Source organism: Vidua chalybeata, chromosome Z (assembly GCF_026979565.1).
Source record: "Vidua chalybeata isolate OUT-0048 chromosome Z, bVidCha1 merged haplotype, whole genome shotgun sequence".
NCBI classification, from domain to species: Eukaryota; Metazoa; Chordata; class Aves; order Passeriformes; family Viduidae; genus Vidua; species Vidua chalybeata.
The window spans coordinates 44075148-44096241 of record NC_071570.1 but is presented as its reverse complement, the minus strand read 5'-3'; the positions used below and the strand labels follow the sequence as shown (position 1 = coordinate 44096241).

Genomic DNA, 21094 nt, shown 5'->3' with positions numbered 1-21094 from the left:
TTTCTCATATAACAGGAATTTTGGGGTATTTGGCCTTTGTGTTTATTTAAGGAATTATTTTGTAGTATCCCCCACTTTTTTCCCCAAGGAAGCACTTTTAAGACTAAGTCATGTAGCCATGACTTTTTTTTTCTTTTTGGTATTTAAATGTGTTAACAGCAAAGTCATATAATCAGGCCTGTAGCACAGCCAAACCTGAAGAAAAGTCTGCTCAATAGAGATTACTGTTTCCAGGGCAGTTTCCAGAGGAGGAATGTATGTTTCCACATACAACAAGTGGCCTTTTATGTCAGAGAGTCTGAGAAGAGGTCTTGTCCAACCCAGCTAAATTCAGTTTCTAAAAAACATTTTTTTTTGCTAGAAGGCAGAAGGCTGGGGTTTCGCCAAGGAAGGTGACCAGGCCATGCAGGGCCATGTGGACAAGTGTGGTGCATCCTCCCCGCTCCCCCAGTGGGAGGGGTCTGCAGGGAAATGTGTGGTCTTGAACCCTTCCACAGCAGGAGGGTCCTGGGGGCTTGGACCAACTTCTTCTGCTCCGAGTAATGCATCCAGGGCAGGAGGATGGACAGCGGACAAGAGAGGAGAGGACCCAGACAAGAGGCATTAAAGACAAGAGCACATGAGGGCATCAGTGATCATAAACATCCCAGATAAAATCAGACTGAAGACAGGGAAGGAAAATGTTTTACATGGGACAGCTTTATTAGCATTTGAATATCGTTGATGAAACACCTCTTCTAAAGCCATCTAACTTTTTATTTTCCCCGCTCTCATCTGAAAATGACCAGCAGCTTCAACCTGGAAGGTAAAAATCAGCACCGAGCTTATTAACAGAAGTTGCCATCTCCCAAGTGAGTAAACAGAAGTGTAGTCACCCGCAATTATTGTTCTTTCTTTGTGAATTGGCTTGTCTGATGCAAGTGTTTTAGCTCGTAGTCAAGACATGTATATCCTCAGCAGCATCAGCAGGGCTACAGTAACATGGCTGTGGCCAAAAAGGAAAGGATGAACCAGAAGGCAGAAGTCATTAAGCCAGCAGCTTCCATTCAGCAGCTTAAATGCTACGTTCTGTTTCTGAGGCCAACCATGGCACAGTTCAACTGCTTTAGGTTAGATATATTAAAGTTCAGCCTAACTGCCCACAGTGACAAGTTGTTTTCTTGATCAAGTTTAAACACCAACATTTCTCCTGGCCCTGCCCCTGTCACTCATTTGCTTGAAATATTTCATACTTTGACCCCTAAAAAGCATGTCTTCTTTCTTTTAAAGGAAACTTCAGAAAGTAGCATGTTTATTTGGATTTTTGGTGGTGTTTTCTCCCTTCCCATCTAACACAAAGAAAAACAGAAAGACTTTCAAGCATAGCTGCTTCCCCCAAAAGCACATGTCATGACATATTTGACATATATTAAATAAAAAAACCCCTATTATTTGGGGTACTAAAGCCCTGAGTTTGCACTACTGTCCCCTCAGCCACCCTGTCCTCATTCACCTCTAGTAAATAAGCAGTGAAAAGCTGAAGAAAAAACTAGAAGGGGCAGAACTACTCTCATTTATCCATGGTGGTCAAACAACTTGTAAGAGAAGGAGGAGGAGGAGGATGCATATTGTCTGACAGCATGAGGCCAGTCTGGGTAAGCACAATGTCACTCAGTTTTTGGGTACAATTCATAAATGTTGTATGTTAACCACTGTTAAATATTCACAACCCTCCTGTGATGGTCCCTTGAAATCACTCTCATTTTGCTAATTGTTAGCCCCTAATGGTAGTTTCTCATTAATAAAGGAACAGGAGAAGATCCGCAAACAAGGCAAGAAGTACAGGAAAAATTCAGAGAATCAGGCACATAAGTCAATATATCTGGCTTACTCTTTACCACCCTTTATTTTAGAGCTCAATACTTAGCTTGGAATACCTGTCATATTTGATTATTTGTTTTGGTAATAACAATAGATTCACTTGGATTTATTAGACATAGCATACTTTATTTAATACCAATCTCTGGATTTGTACCAATGCCTGCTGACAGTGCTCTCACACTGTGTCTTTCCAAGCAAGAAATGAGGTGATCATGATTCATGTAATAAACTGATACACATTTTGTGACAATTTAGAAGAGTTTTTAAAATTCTAAATGAGGTCATTTTGGTTTGGGTTTTTTTGAGGGTTTTTTATCTTTTTGGAAATTTGGATTTTTTTCCATTTTGCAATTAGGATTTCCCAAGTGGAGGCCAAACTTTATAAAATCCAGGAAGAAACTAAACTCTTCTTTATTCTTTATTATTATAATTATTATTATTAATATTTTTTCCTTACTGATGTTGAGAAGCATACACAGTTTGTTTCTGAACAAAGTGCTACCCTTTTCTGGCAAGAAGGGAGTCTTCTTTAATTAAGTGACATTCCAGAAAGTTTGCAATTAGAAAGGATCAAGGTACAAAGAGAATAGCCTGAGGAAATGCTTTTTCAAAGAGGGCAGGGCTTGTTGATAATTTTGACAAGGCAAGAAGAATAGCTACAATAACTACATTTTTTTTCTTCTAGGCTTGGGCTCTTAAAAGGTAGAAAATGCCCTATATTTACAAGAAGACAACAGGAACAAGACAGATCCTTAGGCATAACATTAGATATTGCACCTGGACTTCTGGAATCACTGACTACAGAGGGCAGAGCAATTCAGGTACTGCCTCAAGTATCTGAATTAAAATCTTACCTATCTCTACCTGTAGAAAGACCACAAAGCACATTTCTGGAAGGATCTCCAGGCAGAAATGGCCATGTTTCAGCATGTGCAATTGCAGAACTCGAGGCTGAACAACTCTACTGCAGAGAAGTGCAGGGACTCCCTCCACCAGCACATGAGTCTCTGCTGTCACATCATGGTGGCCCACATGAACCAGAAAGAAAGGCAGGGGTATAAGAGAGGGAACCACTGTCATTTTCTGGGGCCAAACCAGCAGGATCCTATGGTTCAGTACTTGTGAAGGACAGCATAGCACAGTGAGTGAGCCCTCATGGGGTCATTAAAGGAGCAGCTTCTGCAAAACTTTCCTGAGTAGCTTAAGAGGATTTTTTTTTTGTTTTGTTTTGGGGTTTTTTTGGGTTTTTTTTTTTTTTGTTTTTGTTTTGTTTTGTTTTTTGGGTTTTTTTTTTTTTATTGTTTTGTTTTGTTTTTTTTTTTTAACACAATAGTAATAAATAGCACTTACACATTCCTGAAGGCTCCTCTTCTTCCAAACCAAATAAAAATTCATATTTGGCCTTGGCAACATTCTGGGCATGAGCCGATATGTCATTATCCCACAGAAGTGCTTCTGCCTAAAGTAAAAATAAACAAAGCTTATATACCTTTTAGTGAATAAATAGCAGAAGGAACACGAAATCCCTTCAGGCAGCATTTTTAAAGTATTCATTTCACTCTGTCACCACCAAGATCATCCAGAGTAGACCTGGGCAAACTCAGGGAGCTTCTTAAGAGCTCACTCCTCTGTCATTGAACCCAAGAATTTCAGTATTAAGTACAAAGACCTAACAGAGATGTGAGAGCACCCAACCACTCTTTACCCACTTTTTAGCCAGCTTACCCACTGAAAGGCCAGCAGCACTGGCCAACTATCTCAATAATACTGCTTAGGGTTAAAAATATCAAGGGAATAGTATCAGAAATAGCAAATTTGAGTATGTATGTCATAAAACTTAACCCATGGGAACCCATGGGAAAACCATAAATGAGGCAGGCTGTCTCTTTGAAAAGATAATGGGGTAGAGAAAGTGAGGAACAAGGACTACAACAAGGATGATTAAAAAGGTGAGGAAGGATAAGGTATGCAAACATGTACTTAGACAGGAGTACTGTCTAAGGGTCCCTGTTGGGCAGCCCATGCATGACCACAACTGTCTAGGTCAGGACAAGAGCCCAGTTTGGTTTTACAACCATACCACACAAGTCAAACTTGCTTATCTGGCCAGGAGGCAGGGAGAGGACACAGGGTGGTGAGCCTACTAAGCAGGGGAACACCTGGAGGGGCGAATGGACAGACGGATTGAGCAACCGGTTCTACCCAGGCCTGGTGCCCCCAGCACCTTCCCACTGCTTCTTTCTTGTAAGAAACACTTTGACAGAGTAAAGGTCCAGTTTCTCAGAAGAGAAAAAGGCTACAGGACTAAGATCAAAATACTTTTCTGAACAGATAGGGACAAAACAAATCTCTAAGCTAAAGCACATGCCAGCAATAAACTGTCATGCAAAAAATATCTAGAGTCAGCATAAAGTTTCTTCCCAGCTGGGCAAGATGGAGCCCATAATTCTTCTGTTTGAAGTGACAGATAAAATAAATCACTAACTCTATAAATTCTTCAGTAAACTTCATATTCATATGAGGCAGTCAATTGCTGTGGCATAGCAAGTCATGGCATGGTTTACATTTGTGAAAGCATTAGCTTATGAAAACACTCTTTAAAAAACAAAGTTAAATGGAACATTCTGTCCCCCAGGACAACAATAACTTTTATGCATTTCAATCAAATACCTCAGGATAAGCGTCAGATACAAACAAGAATTCAAAGTACAAGGGACATATAATTCAGAGGAACACACAGTCAGGGCTCTTTAATCAGAGATGGATGGAATCACAAATCCATATATTCCTCCTAGGCCATCTGTCCAACAATTGTATTTTCTTCCAAGTACACATTGATGAATAGTTATCTTCCCCATGCTCTGGAATGGTTTTGCTCTAGGTTCCCCTGGCCTTTTACACCCATTTTTTCTCCTGCCTTCCTGCACTGTGCCAGTTCTGCAAGATTTAGTCCAACGCCACTCTGCCCTAAGTCGACAGCAGATCTTACACAGGGGTCTTGGACTAATTTATTTACCATCCACTAGACATTCACTAGTCCAACTACTCAGCACTAGGGCTTCCAGTATGTTGATGCACGTGCTAACACCAGCCTACCCAATTCTTTGGTAAAGATGTGATGGAACAGATAAAGGGCTTTCTATCACAAAGATGACTACCACAAGCATGACAAAATGAGCTTGGAAGAAATCACCATGTCTGTCCTGCCTGCATTCATTCACTGGCAGGGAGGCAGGAAGGGCTAGAAAAGGAATACCTGTAGCCAGAGCACACAGGAGAAGGCTCTTTGACTGCAACAGCTTAGACAGGAGTAACTTACAAAGCCAGACAAAAATTCAGCCTACTCAGATGAATGTGAAGGGATGGGATGGCTAACAACTAGCTGGTGCCAAATCCCAGTGACAGATAAATGAAATGAAAAATGAAATGAACAGAACAGTCCAGTTCCTAAGCAGTAAGGAATTTCTGATCTATACACCTCTGGGACACAGCTTCTTCATCCCTCAGCTTTGCTCTTTGAGATTTCACAGACATCTGATGCACTGAGTATCCCTGCCAGCAAACACATGTTCCAAGGATCTCTATTTGCCTGTACCTTATTGTAAAGCAAAGAAGAAAACTCCAGCTCACAGTACCCTCTGCATCATCCAGTAACAGTCACAAGTGAATTGTAAAATTAATGGGGTTTCAGTGTATAGGCCATCATTTATCAGAGTTAAGTGCCTAAACAGAGGCTGCATAATCCTGGTCTTTGCATCTGAAAGGGGTAACTTGATTGTCAGAAGTGCTCAATGCTGCTGATGAAAATTAAAGATACTGGCTTGTGTATGGGAACAGCTGTATTTAACATCTATTTAGGTTGTCAGAGCACTAAAAGGATGTATAAAGGAAGTCTATATCCAGGCTTAAGGGTAAGTTTATCATATTTCATCCAAACAAGACATTAAAAAAGAATGCAAGAGCAGGAAAGAATGAGGATGCTCTGAGGTCACAGTTAGTTTTCAAGACTATTGCTTTACCAATGTCCAAATCAAGAGACAACATGTGTTCTCCTTTCCTTCTTTTGATCTACCATTCACCTAAGCTTTGCAGGAGTCAAAATGCCCTGAAATGAGGAGCCCAGAAATGGGCTGGACAAATATTCATGGTGCTTTCAAGCTGCATTAGCAAAGATTAAATACGAGCAAGATTGAAAGGGACATAAAACTTCTGCTTAAGCCTTCTCTCTCAGCTCAAGGGCAAAGAAATCTGCATCCAGGTCAGCCATTTCATAATTGCTTCCCTCAAAGGGCTTTAACCACCACCTTTGAAGCATCTCGTCTTTGTCACTGCTGAAGAGGATGACGCTTAAGAGCACCAATCCCCTTAAATCAGCCCAGCTGAACATACATTTCTTATGAGCCATATACATATTATTTTTCAGTCCAGTGATGCTCTGGGCAGAGATTTTGTTGCATCACTCTTGCAGTGCTTTCTGCCTATTTGAACATGTTTGATCAAGCCAACTTCTCTAGGTCACAGCTCTTGGTCAGGAGTTAGGAAGGTTGCATTTGCCTCACAGTGAATTTTAGCTAACATTTATGAGGCTGCATTAGTTTGCACTTGGCAGTCCTCACGCCTCAGACTTCCTGCCAACACACTGGACCAGTTTCTATTGACCTCACACAAGGCATTGGCATGGGTCAACAGAGGTCCCACCTTGCTGGCCTTCTGTTTCATGTTTAGGGAGCAGAGAGATTCTTTAAGATAAGCCTGTGGTGCTCATGGTGGTTTCAGGCCAGCAAAGGAATGAAGCTGCTGACTCTGTGTCTCAGCACTGAATTGAACAGCAGCAGGATGCTAAGACCACAGGGTTCCTGCTACTCCAGCAAGAGCTGACAAGGACAGATAAGTTAGCCCAGCAAGAAGCACATAAACCGCCTCTGCTCTGTTGTCTGGATGTGTGAATGGAGCAGCAGATCAGTATCTGCAAGGAGAAACTGTTTCCACAATTCACCCCTGAGAGGTGTCTTTAACTCCTGGTGAGAGCCAGGTGCTGCCTTTCCTGAAGTACAGTTTCGTTCTCTGGATGAATTTTATTTCAACTCGTAAGCTCCCCTCAAACTGCCCTCCAAAAATCCCAGTGGTTTTTACATAGGTATAGTGAGTCATAAAAAACTGAAGAAAATGCTTCTCCTTTCTCCACAAAAGAAAAGCACTAAAACATCCTCTTTTGACTTTCACTGAGGTTCTGGTTGGGACCTTTTTTTGGGACCAACTCGTTTTGTCTTGGGGCCTTTTTTTTAAATCATACTGTCTTGGGGTGAATGTTTCCTCCTAACTTGTCTCAAACCAAGACACATACCTACATGTCAGAGAGCTTTAACTGAAGAATATCAAACTCTTGCTATCTCACCACCATTTTCAGCTGAGCTGACAGGAGAGCTGAGCTTTGTCTCAGTGGAAGGGGATAATACTGTCCACAGCTGCTGCGACAAGCAATGGGTCACTCTGAACACAAAGAACCAGTATGAACCCGTGCCTCCTGAAGCATTCACACTTAAGGTCATATATTTTCTTTGGAAATGTCTAATAAGGAGGATGTATTCAAAGAAGCAGATAATTAAATGGCAACTTCCAGTCTGGAATTTTTCAGATTCCCTGAGAGGACAGATGCTGTTAAGACAGACTCACTCCTTGGAGGAGACCTGGGAAAAGAGTGCTTGAGAAAAAGCAGAACAGGATGGGTGCTCATGCATGAGTCTTCAGGAAGCAAGAGTCAGCCAAAATTCTGGACAGCAAGAGACCAATCATCCTAAGGGGAAACATCAGCAGGAAGGGACCTAAGGACCATTCATGAAGAACTGTTAGCTGGGCCAGAGAGGTGAAAGTGTCCTCAGGCATGTCTCCACAGCTAAGCCATATCATAAGGAAGCCTCAGTTTTACATGCTTTCGCATGTGCACAGCTCTCTTTCCCAGAGCTTCCTGCTTTCCTCCTCAGCTATACCACCACTGGATGTCAGCTCCCTGACAGCAGGCAACAGCCCCTACACTGGAGCAACTTTTGGAAGTTTCGTTGAGGCTACTGGGGAAATGCTTCAGTATTGCAAGACAGTAGAAAAAAGCCTTGAAGAATGCCTGTAAATCAGTCTACTATGGAGAACTTCACAGCCACACCTGGACCATTTCTAATCCCAGGCTGTGCTTGGTCTATTCTCGTTGTTTTACCAACATCTCTAGCAGCAAAAAACTCAATTGCCTATCAGCAGCCTATCAAATACCCTGATACAGTGAGTATATGCTGTTAGCATGAATGATGGAAAGAAGGTTTCCACAGATTTTAAAACCTCCAGCAAGTTGCAATGTCATGGGCAAGTCTTTACAGAATCCTGCACTGAGAGCTCTGCCACTGCTGTCACATCATCCCTGAGTGGCCAAGAGCTCAGCAAGCTTCACTGTTTTTGACAGGTCATACCAATTGTTCTGAAAAGACTATGCCTGTTGAGCTTGTCTTAAATCATTTTCCTAAGTAACAGAATTAAATGCAGAAAGCTGGCATTAAAATAAACTTGCTAACTGGTAAAACCTAGTGCACCAACATCACAGGACGAGTGTGGGTGCTCACAGTAAGACCACTGGGTAGGCAAGGGTTGTAGTGTTTAATTCCATGTGACCTCATACACCACAGCTGTGTTTTCCTTATATGTCCCCACACTAATACAAGTTTGCAATTCTTGAATTAAAACATTAGTAAAATAGATTAAAATTCAAAAGAACAGGAGCTTTGCATGGCTTAATCTCAGCTGGAGTTGCTAAAACTTAATGCTAGCCAAGGTTTTGAATGAGAAGAAGTCTAAGCCTGAGTTTTAAACTAATTCCTAACTATCAGGAGTTGCAGGGAGATGTATAGAAAGCCAGAAGGTGGGGAGGAAAGAATGGGCTTGTGTGAGAGCACTGCCTATAGCTGTTTTCCAGCTATAAGAGAAGTCGGGATTTTAGAGAGGGTCACATAAGACCTTTCAGCTACAAGGCAACTGAGAGATGTAGCAGAGGTGTTTGCAGTGATAAGGGGTCTAAAAAAGCAAAGAAAAATCAGTAATTCAGCACCTTTTTTTTAATGCAACAACCAGAAGACAACAGAAGAAGGTATTGAGAGTCAGCACCACACCAGAGGACATGGTTCCTGGTACAGTTTGTAGTCAAAACCACAACCACCTTGCAAAGCAATCTCACAGAAACCAAAATACTGAGGTACCTGACAAGGGTGAATAAGTTCAAGGGATACAAATCCCTGACAATATAGAAATCACAACCTTCTCATGAATCTCTAAGCTGACCTCTTCCTGGGCATCTGCTGACCTCCATGACCACATACATGCTCCTGGGCTAAAGTGGCCTTGAATCCAAACCAGTGCAGCAAGTCACTATTACCTGCTCACAAGGCTTTGGCATGGCCATTGACTGGACAGACCTCAGGCTTTGTACCATCCAGCCAGCTCCTCTTGAGTCCTCACCACATCACACTCCACAGCTTACCCCAGGGATTCACCAAAAGGCACCAGGGCACTGCAGGTTTCCTATGCCATTATTCCCAGCACTACAGGGTTTGTTTACTATGAGCAGCCTCACAGGAATCAGTCAGGCCGGAGAGAGCAAAACTGAAAGGATGCAGATACTATCAAAGCTGCTCGCCCTGCGCAAAGGCAGACTTCACAGAAGTTCAGTGTCTAAAGAGATGCTCAGTTCAGAAATGAAGCAAAAGACTTTCTGCTTAGGAAAAAAACTGGGAACAGTGACAAAAAAACTCAATGCCTTAGCGGCAGTATCAAGCAGGTTAAATTTGTTTCCAGTCTGGTCACCTTGTTTTAGACCTGCACTTGAGTTTCTCTCCCCTTAAAGAAATGTTTGCTTTGTTGTTTGGTTGAAGTTGTTAGGAAGCAGTCAGCTATTATACAGAATTAAATGCTTTCTATTATGCAAAGGCTGACGCTGTCTGAGCTGTAACTGCATGGCTGTGAACAACATATTAATTCAAAGTCTGTATTATTACACTTTACCTTTAAAGGTCACTCAGCATTTTGTATTTGTCAAGTCAGTGATTTTTGATGCATGCTGTAGGGACCCCTGGATATCTACACATAATTTCTAAGGTATGTGCAAGAATCAAAACAAGTCCTCTGAGAAGGAGACTTTAGCTCACTGCTTGAAGCACTGTGTTCTTAGACATAATACACAGAGATGAAGAAAAACACCCAAAACTTTTATAAAGCCACAGTGCAAGTATATTCCTGAGTTATGTCAAAGAGCATTGGGGTAGGGTGTGATTTAAGAAAAACTGTGCAAAGACAGCATCTTATATCCAGAGAAGTCAGTGATGCATGCAGTAGACATCTTGCATTTACTGTTTTTGTTCAATCTGTTCCAGTATATTTAGCAAACTGACAGACTGCTTCACTTCAGCAGGTAGTGTGCTTCCATCATCTTCAGGCATCTCAGATGGCAGGACAATGTTTAGACAGGCTACAGGTCTGCTCCACATAGATTTCTCCTCCATGGAAGCTAAAATTTGAATATACCTAAATGTCTCATGAGCCTACTAGAAGTTAGTTCTGTACCTTTAAACAACTAAATTCTTTCCAAAACCCTAGCCAACATCTGCTGTCTCTTGAAACTTTACAGATGGCATCCTTTGCCATGTGCTGTACATTCTTTATGTCCAGCTAAATAAACACTGCTTTTATGGATGGAGGGATGCGGTACTGGGAGAGCTCATCTTCATTTTTCAAATCAATATTATAAACATAGTTTAAGGTAACGTCCCCAAGTGATTAAAACATTCCATTTCAGTGAATGGTTAAAAAAATCCAAAAAACAAGCCAACAAACAAAAAACCACACCACACCCAGCCATCAGACCACTCTATAATGGAAGAATTAACATTTGCAAAAGTGTAAAAATCTGCATTTTCTCTGTGGCAAGCACAATCTGTAGAACTACAACACAGCAACAGAGTATGCAAAAAGGGGTATGTATCTTCAACATAGCTTACTGATTCTGCATTATTATTTAATATTAATATGAATATATTAATATCAATATTAATATTAAATATCACATATTTAAATTAATTTTACGGTTTTCATTCAGCAGTTTTTTCTGAGCCTTACCTAGATTTAAGAGAAGTTTTTTGGAACAGAAATGTGACTGAAGTTTGATCTGAGCAATCATATCTCTGGCACAATTAAGGCAGAAGTGAGAAAATACATCAAAATTTCTCCTGAGGTGCAGGCACTGGGGGACTGAAAATACTGTTGCAAGACCATATGCTTGCTAAGAAAGTGCACCTTAGGGACTGCCAACATTGTCGGGCAGCTATGGCCGCACAAGTGGTCAGGAGCCAACAGGAGTTCCAGCTGTGGCAAGAAGTCAGAAGACATCAAAGATGCTACATCCCCCATGAGCTGCACAACACAGGCCAGCTGGCACTAGTGTCCCACTGGTGAGGAAATTAATACCTCTTCTTTTGTCCTCATTAAGTCACAGCAAGTCCACAGACAAGACAGCTGACAACAATCAAAACTTGTTGGTACTAGAATTTGTTCCTTCTTGAGATCAGGGCTTCCCTGGGAAGCATTCTTCTGTTAGCACTGACATGAAGACATATCCCAGGCTTAAGTGCATCTTGCCATCACACTTGGCATTCATTCAGCCTGGGAGATACAGTTATTACTCAAATGACACTTTCCATTTGAAAACTGTTGTAAAAAAATAATGAGTACACTTTAAGCCATCTCTTCCACTGTGCCATTTCATGCCAAGAAGAGAAAGCAAGCCCCATTCATGGCTTCTGCAAAAAGGGAGGCTTGTATTATGTAATCTGTGCCATTATGTTGTTTTCTTACTGCTCCCAAACTACTGCATCACAGTTTCAAGACAAGGGCCTGCTTTCAGTCACAGAATCATAAAATACGCTGAGTTGGAAGGGACCCATCATGATCATCAAGTCCAACTCCTGGTCCTGTGCAAGACAGTCCTTTCACCAGGCAGCAAAAAGTTGCTGTGGCTATCATGTGATGCTCTCAGCAAGCATGGGAGTGACCAGTGTGTTTCTGCTCCAGCAGGCCATCCTCAGAAACCAGCTCCAGCCTGGTTTCCTTTGGCTTAGCCCAGAAGTTGCAATCCTGAAAATCTTTTGTGCAGTTAGTAAAGGGAGCCACACACTTCCCACAGCCATCTCTGGTGGCTGAGGTACTCAGTGGAGGTGGAAATGCAGTGCTCACACTCTGATGGACAGCTTGATCACTGATGGACAGCCTGATCCAGTGCCCAAACAGGTTTTTTTACTTACAGCATCCAGGAATTACAGTCAATTCAGAAGCCATTCAAGCTTCAAGGGCTAGATAATACCCAAACTCCTCTGATTCCTGATTCAACCCTGTAGCAACCAAGCCTGCACCCAGAGGGCTAGCTCTCACTCCACCCTGCTTTTAAGTATCATCCACAACTTGCCTTGCTCATCTCTGTAATGAAGAGAATAAATGTTTGGATGCATTAGCATCACAGGAATCTGTGGTCTCAAACAGAAGCTGGCAAAACAGCAAGAAACATCTCAGAGCAAGGAGGAGCAGCACTCAGAGGAAGTATCTGGAAACACACTGCAGAAGGATACTTCAAACAGTGCCATTCCTGAGAGGCATGGAACACTTAAATCCAGAATGAAAGTGTGAGGCAGACACTTTGAGCTGGTCTCAAACAGATTTTTCATCCAACAGAAGAAAATTATTTCTAACACACACAACCCCCGCCCCTCAATTTCACATCACTGCAAACAGGAAAATAAGGACTGGAAATAGTCTTTGCAATCACGGGGTTTGCCAGGCATCAATCCATTTAGGAAGTTTAGGACGCAAATTGCACAAGACCTAGATTTGTTTATCTGCAGACTCATTTTGCTGTATGGTGACTGCCCAGAGAAGCTCTCTAGCACACATACCCCTTCTCAGCTAAACTTCCAGAGGGAAGAAGCCACACACAATTTTACAACCCATTAGGATGCAATGAACCACCCAGGTCACAGAGCAGGTCTTGATGGGACAGGCAGATCGAGAAATCCCTGCTCCACCAGAAGCCAGCTCTCCATCAGGGACCATTTGCAAGGAAATGTCCCTTCAGGGGCGCTAGGTGGCATATGTCCCTGCTGAGCCTAGAAACTTACTCCCACTCACCACTTTGCTGGGTAAGCTCAGCAAGACTCTCACCAAACAACTCTAACAGCTGCTACACCCTGGGGATCCTCAGTATTCACAACTCAGAGCTGATCTGCAGCAGGATACTCTGACAGCCCCAGTCTTTGAGTTCTGGCAGCAGTTCACAGGTTTGTCCAGCCTCAGCTGAAGAACAGAAGCTTGGCAGTTGGCTCCCCAGTACCCTGGGGACCCACCCACCTAATATTATCTCCTCCCTTCCTTTCTTGGGGCTCCCTTCACTAGGCCACTACATTGTGCTACCTCGAAATTACATTTAAATCAGCACCCAGCAGTACCCCAGCCTCTTGCTCTCTCTCAAGAGCCTTGCAAGCAAACAGAGGCTCTCAAAAGAGAAACATAAGCCTCAGAGAAACACATGCCTGAGAAAAATCACTCCAGCTCTCAGGTCTGCCAGCCTGTCTCTCCATGAAGCAGGGATGGTTTCAAGCAATCAGCTACTGTGCAAGCACAAAGACAGGTTATTAGCCATGGCCCAAGCACCCTTACTTAGTACTGTTGGCTTTGTGTGGTGCACAACTTGTGCTGCCTAAATGCTGAATCTTCCAGCACTTGTCTCAGAACACACACATCAAGACAAGTGCCTGCAGAGATGCTCCATGGCACTCTTGCAGCAAGCCTACCTCTCAGCCCCAGAATTAAACCCCAAACCATGTCTTATACCAAAGCTGCAAAATCAATTGCCAGAGTTTCCTGGTGTGATGGGCAAGAATAGAAAGGACTGTGTTGGTGTGGAGGCAGGGAGGGAAAGTACTCTGAACAACATCCATGTCCTTCAGCTATGCACCTTGACAACAGTAAAAAAGGATTTGCTGGGGAAAAAAAGCCACTAGCACATTCATTAAGATCCTCACTGCTCTTTTCCTTCTTACTTTGATGGCACAGAGATCAAACTGAAAATTTAAAATTGGAAATAGTAAATCAAACAATCCACTTAAGCACGAATAGCTCAAGAGAAGCACTTTCACACAGGTCAGTTATGCAAGACTTTTCTGTGTAGATTAAGTCCTAGCTTTTTTGTTTCAAAACTTGTTTCAAATTTTGAAAACGGCAACATGTAAGTCTCCTGGATTTTTTTTTTTTTTTTTATCATCACCACTACCACAAAGGATGTTCTCACACTCCCCAGTGAAACAAGGCTCTAATTGAATGGGATCGTTTGCACAGGGTCTCTTACCATGGTTAACCTCACCTCTCTCCCATCAAAAGTATACCCCAAAACCAACTCCTATAAAAATCAACAGAGCTAGGACAGATTCACTGTGCATTAAACTGGTAATATCTGCTGAAACACATCAACTAAGGATATAACTGATGAAAAAGCATTTGGAGTAGAAAGAGGCTTCTTTCTACTAGCTGAACCAGAAAGGCTTGGATGACTCTCAGCAGTCTATTACAATTGCTTCAAACACTGGGTGTGCAACCTCCAGTTTCATTACAAATACTGTATTTGACATTTTGTGTGAATGGCCGTATGCACAGACAGAATTAAAGTATGACTGAAGCTACAAAACTAAGAGTACTTGCAGTTGCCTATTACACACCCAAAGCACTTCAATAACATATACATGTGGCTTTGCCTGACAATATACTAACTGGACCCTGTGGCAGACAGGTAATTGATGTTTATAGCACATAAATACTCACCTGTATGGGAATTAGCAACTTCAGTGGGTTTGTGTGAAGTTCAAACTAATTTCAACTATATGTTTATGTTCCCATTGAGAAGTGTAGCTCCAGTTCCGGGAGCAAGGATGAAGATAGCACCTCAACTGCACAGGAGCATGCCTGCATAGTTTAATATACTACAGTTTTACATTTTTGGTGAAATCATCTCAACCCCCCACTCTTGCCCTGAAAGTGCAATGCTGCTACTCAGACAAACGCTTTCTGACAACGTCTTGTTTAATTCAAGATTTCAAGAGAGCTTGTCAGTGCAGCAACAGTGCTAATGTCTTAGACAGACTAGTTACTTGGAGACACAAGCAAAACGAACTGCACGACACGCAGGCTCGGGGTTCCAGCCGTGAGTGCAGCTTCCCTGCTGCAGCTGGTGTCTCTCGGGAGCTAGCAGTTACAAGCACAGAGGTGGGCTCCGAGTTTTTTTCTCTTAGGGCACTGTGAAAAGGATTTTAAAAAAAAAGGAAAAAAAAAAAGAAAATAAATTAAGAGGGGAAAAGGAAAACAATAAAAGGAAAGAGGAAAAGGGATAAGGGAAGAAGGAAGAAAGAGAAAGGGTAACAAAAAGAAAATAGAAGAAAAATCGGGGGGGGGGGGGAGGAAGAAAAAATGCAAAAGTAAATGGGAAAAAGTGCCTCTGTCTGAGCTGAACCCCGCACCCGCACGGGGATACGCCGCCCCTTACCGCACCGCCGGCTCCCTCCATCTCCCATCGCCGGCCGTGGAGGATCGTAGCCGCCCTCCAGCCGGGCTGCGCCGAGCCCAGCCGCGCCGAGCCCAGCCGCGCCGAGCCGGGCTGTGCCGTGCCGTGGTGGCCCCCCGGCCCGCAGCGGAGCCGGGCAGCGCGGCGGCCCCGGCACGGAGGGCGCGGGCCGAACGGCGGAGCCGGGCCGGGCCCGGCGGGGCGGCGGCCCGGGAGGGGAGGGCAGGGGAGACGGGGGCGGAGTGGGCGCGATGAAGGGGAGGGCAGGGGAGCTGAGTGCACCACGTGCTCCTGAAAAAGATTTTAAATAAATAAATAAATAGAAGGGAATTATTTCAGGATTAGCAAAGCAATAGAGTGAAAAGCAGAAGCTAGACCGCGTGCCCGCAGCAGTGGCGCTGGGCAGGAACACGAGCAAAGCCCGCGGGGGCTGGGACATGCCGTATTCTGCTCTTAAATCCCCTCAGTGCGGCTCGCAGTTGTTGGGAGAGAAACAAAAAAAAAAAAAACAAAAGAAAAAAAAAAAAAAAAAAAAAAAAAAAAAAAAAAAAAGCAGAAGCCCTGGGGCTTTCTCTCGCAGTTCGCCTTCAAAAAGCAGAAGTGCGCAGATGTCTTTGGAGTAACCCCATCTGAACACTCGAAACTGATTTTCCACTTTTGTTTATTTTATTATTATTATACAGTTCTCTGGAAGCTCTCTTGAACTGTCAGATTTTAGAGCACTCAGCCACAGCATTAGAATTTCTCTAAGTAGGACCTCTGAGCCTTCTTCTTTTATGTAAAAGTGGGGTTGCCCTGTCAAAAGCTGTGCTTTAGAAAATACTCCCAAATCTCATTAGCCCAGTTAGAAGAGTTAACTGCAGAAGTAGCTGGCAGACTGCATAAAGAAGGATGTCAGTTTCTGTAAGTTCAGTATATCTGTATTTTGTTCAGCAGCAGCTGAAAACTTCTTTGGTTTTAACCAATCAAGCTTGAGGATAGGCTTTCTGGAACAATCTCTGAGGACCAGGAATCACTGAACACACTGTATGTTTCCTTCATTCTGAGCGTGGGTAAAAAGATCTGTATTAGATGGTAGGCAAGGTTGTTCTCTAATGCTGTGCTCTTCTGAAAGGTTTTAGACAGTGCTGGTGGTAGAAGTGCATCACTATGAAGTCACTGACATAAGTGTACCACACCCAGACAGAGCAGCATCTCTGTGGCTGAGGAGACAGCCTAGCCCTGCCTTGTTCGCGACTGGCCTCACAGCTTAGTGCCAGAGCCATCCTTCCTGCCAGTACTGGGCAATCTCAGCCTTTCTTCAGGCCCATAGGGGAAAAAAAATCCATTTCCAACAGGATAAAAGTATGTCCAGTCATAAAGCTTGAAGCACCCTGGCCTAAAGCTTTCCCTGTTTGGCAGTAAGACAGGGGTAGCAGCACCATCTCTGGGCTCTTCCGACTTGTCTGGGGTTTCCATCCAGCAGCAGCTCCTTAATGCTTTTCCCAGTAGGGCTGTGGCATGCATAGTTCGCACTGCTTCTCTTAGACCGAACCCACTATTTCTCACCATTTCCAGCTCCATGTTTACCAAACAGTACTGCCCCTGCTTTACACCCACGTCACCTGGCAGCAGACTGCACTGCTTCTGTCATCTGGGTGCCAGTAGTGTACACTGTATTTCAGAAGACATTCTACTCTTTCCCTACAACTTCCCCTCTCCCCATCCTAAGCCTCTCACCTGCTCCCCAGCACCACAGGCTATCTTCAACCATCCATCCCAGGAGTAGCACAGGACCTGTCCCCTGCCCTGCTCAGCAGCACTCCAATCCAGTCATTTCTGTCCTCTGGGAACAGATGGTTAAAAACCTGTCTTTCCATCCCCTGAAACAGCTGGCAAGGATCCTGAAGAATTCTCTGTGATGCAGCTCCTCTGTGCCCATCCTCCGTGGCTGAATTTCACCTGCAGGGCTGGGGGATGTGCTGAAGGGCTTCACCCCTCTCCCCCAGCCACAACTGTGATGCCAAACATGTTTTGGCCCCACCAGGGTTTTGTTCCATCTGTCAGATGCCCTGGGGGCCCTGGGAGCCAGTGTGGGGACACAGGCTTCAGATTCCCCATCTGTGCCACATCTGAGATGGCTAATGCAGTGGAAAAAGAAACCTCCCAGTGCCTGGGTCTCTGGGGAGTTGATGCACTCTGCCTGCCTCTTCCCTGACAGGCTGAGGTCATGCAACTGCAGGCCAGGAGGCAGCTGGGAACAAAAGCAGGGCTGGAATCATGTCTCTTGCAAGGCACATCCCCTGCCCTGGGCACCTAGGTGGCTGATGCAGCCACTGCACTCCAGTTTGGAGCTTCCTCCCCGCTATTTGTGTTGAGAAAAATTTGACCTTTTCTCTCTTATCCAGGAATCTGGCCTGAATCAGCCAGACATTTAGGCTGCCAGGAATATGCTCTGTGCCAAAGGACTGGGAAAGGAGAGCATTTTCCAGCCCTGGGGTGGGATGGTCCTGCAAGCCTCTGGTACATGGGCTTCAAGCTCTTGGTTAACTTCATTGCAAAGGAGGGTGATGGAGTCCTGGAACTGGCACGAACTGATGTTTCTTACACCACTGATCATTGTTTTCTGCAGAAGGGCCATATTATATCCTAAAACATTTCTGTGAATAGGCAATCAGCAGAGAAATGTGGTGGGGTTAGTACATTTGTGAAGGAAATCTGTATTTTTTTGTCCAAATGCTTGATATAAATTTCTAGGTAGTTATATTAAAAAAAATAAAAGTCACAAAAAGCTGACACAAAATCTGGCAGCTTTCTAAGCAGTTATGAGATACATATCACAGTTAGAGAGCACTCTTAATTGTTAAAGAACTTAGTCATGAGCATAAGCATGTATCTTTAAACAACCCAAACAGAAAAAAAAAAAAAAAAACCCACAAAAAAACTCAGAAGATGGCAGTCAAGTCCAGCCTGTGCAGTAGCTAAGCTGCTCCAAATTCTCCAGCCATGGGCAATGATGGGGAGCAGGGAGCCAACACTGGGCTCAACACATCACCAATGTGCATGGGTGCTGGGCTGAGGTTAAGCAGGGCATGGGAAATGGGAGACAATCTCAGAAGCTAGTGGCTGCAGCAGACAGAAGTGTAAAAGCAGCACAAAGGACAGCTGAATTCCACAGCTTGGATAAGGGGGATTTGTGTGAGAAGTGACCAAACTGCAAAGGCAGTTGCTGGGGGTGTTTGGGGGAGTGGAACCTTGCAAAGCCAACAGCGCTCTAGTAATGCTATCAGCTGAGATTGCCCAGGTCACAGTATTGAAAATATCAAGTTTGGGCATGCCAGGTAGCAAAATTGGTACTCAAGGCAAAAAAGTAGTTATGGCGGACTGCTTGTTTGCAAAGTCTTAAGTAGAAAACAGGAGGTCAATAAATAGGAAAATGGGTATGACAGGCAGCATCAAGGGCTGCCAAGATGTGCTTGTCAAGCAAGCCCACACTTGACCACCAGAGTGGGAGCAGGGCAGCAAATCAAACCTGGTTTCCATCCATATAACACATGGATAAAACCTGCTCTGGTCACAACACAGGGGTCATAGGATGCTTTCTCTCATCAGCAGGGAAGCACCTAAGCAGATACGTGTATTGAGCATTGCTGTGTCAGTGCCTGTTCCAGCCAGATGGCACCAATCCCTTCCCCTCTATTTTCTAAGACAAACTTGTCTGGGTCAAAAATTCATAGCTGAAAATACCCTACCTCACTATACCACCCCATAATGAAGAAAATAAATAAGAAGGAAAAATAAAAAAAGGAGTGTATTAAAATCAGTGTTCTGCAAAGAGTAACCAATGCATAAACTCTGACTTTTTTGCCAATAAAGTTGCTGTCTTGCTCATTACTCTTCTCTAACAGGGAAGTAGTACAGGAAACTCACTTCCAAATAATCTTTCCTTATTCAAAAGGCAGAAAACCACAAGTAAGCAATCATCCAGATACTCACCATAAAATTTCTCACAACATTGCATTTCAAATCAAAGAGACTCTCTTCTGTCTTGAGGGAGAAGAAGGCCAGGGATATAAAAAAATAATATCATTAAAAAAGCCTAACCAGAAACACCACTATCTACAGATGGAAAGACAGAGTTAATAATTTACTGGATTTTCCTTATGTGTCTGGATTTTCTGGAAACAGCTGGGAAAACATTTTTTTTTCTGTTTTACTCAGAAAAACATAGTCACCATCACAACCAATTTTTTTTCTTAATTAAAGGTGGAAAAGAAGCTGCAACACCACAAAGGAGAACAGCAAACTTGGAGGTGAGGTGCAGAGTAAGAAAAACAGCATGTATAAAGATGGTAACCTTCCTATTTTTTTTTCTTTTTTTTTTTTTTAGTTTAAAGTAACCTTTTTTAAAGTTTAAAGTAATCTTCCTATTAGGTTGTTTTTTTTTTTTTTTTCCTATTAGTTTTTTTTAAAGAGTCAGGTATAGTAAAGCCCAGGGTGACAGCTACAGCATGAAATGGGCCAGTGGACACACTGGCTAGTTAGCCAGTTTCACTGTGAGAAGGTGTATGCTGCAAGCTACCATTCTTCACTTGGCTTTTCCCTCACAGGTTGTCAGATTTGTTTGGCCTCATACCCAGAGCTCCTGAAAACTTCCCTTTTATGGGTTAACCGACACTCATCCTGCTCCTTCACTCATGGACAATTCTCTAGTGTCTTGCTATGGCCAGGAAACAATCCAGAGATTTCAATTCACTCCATCCTCCATCTGACATGTTCATCAGGAAGAAAGGAAATGACCAACATTCCCTGCCCAGGGAGCCCTGTAACTATCCAGAATTAGACCATTTGATGGGAAATCTCAAATTTGTTATTCTATCCATCAGAGTTTGGAGATCTCCAATTTTATATTTACTTCCAAAACTGGGGACTTCACAGTATCTCCCCTGCTGAGTGAGTCTTTTAGAAATCTCCTTATTAGCCGAAGTCAAACTGAAGAACACAGAAAATCCTGCTGAATATCCCTGCTTTGGAAGCATATATATCCCTGCCTTTGTTACCTCATGGGTCTCTACTATCACGTCCTCTCTTAATCTTAACTCTTTCTCTTCGCCATGTCTAGCAAATCTGTCACTTTGGCCTTTTCTTTAGAAAGGGCTGCAGGGTCTGAAATCAGCTCATCTGTAGGGGGTACAACCTTCTAAATAGGCTGCTGTCCCCTCCCCAACAAACAGCCACAGCTTCTGGATGTCTGTGTGGAACTGATGAAGCCACAGCAGAGACAGGTCATTAAATATTTTCTTTGCCAACTCCCTCCAAAAGTGGCAATCCAATGCAGCAATCATGGTGTAACTTAGGGCCCCTACTAAAAGTTTGCCCGAGTAAAGACCATGAGGAAGGGTTCCAGCCAGATTGATGTTGGCCATGTTCTTCCCAAGCATCTCCAGAAGTGACAGAGAAATAGCTGATTGTTCCGAGGCTACCAAGCCCTAGCAAGTCCTGCTCCTGCTGCTTCCCAGCACTAAGGGTACAACCTAGCCTTCTCCCTGGATGGGGGAAAGCCCTCCATCTTGCTCCTGACAGGCAAGCAAGAGGCTGGTCTAGGAATTCAGGATACTCCAGCAAAGG

At 43.5% G+C, this 21094-nt stretch overlaps 1 protein-coding gene across 1 annotated transcript in view; it reads right to left on the bottom strand.

Moving 5' to 3' along the window:
* LOC128802444 (PH and SEC7 domain-containing protein 3-like) overlaps window positions 1-15965 on the bottom strand; it is a 119861-nt gene extending 103896 nt beyond the window's left edge. Inside the window, exons 1-2 of the mRNA XM_053968828.1 lie at window positions 15470-15965; window positions 3211-3319 (exon numbers count right to left, since the gene is read on the bottom strand). Coding sequence (XP_053824803.1) covers window positions 3211-3319; window positions 15470-15490 — 130 coding nt within the window. The 5' untranslated portion in view covers window positions 15491-15965. The remainder of the gene's footprint in view (window positions 1-3210; window positions 3320-15469) is intronic.
* Window positions 15966-21094: the final 5129 nt, after the last annotated feature.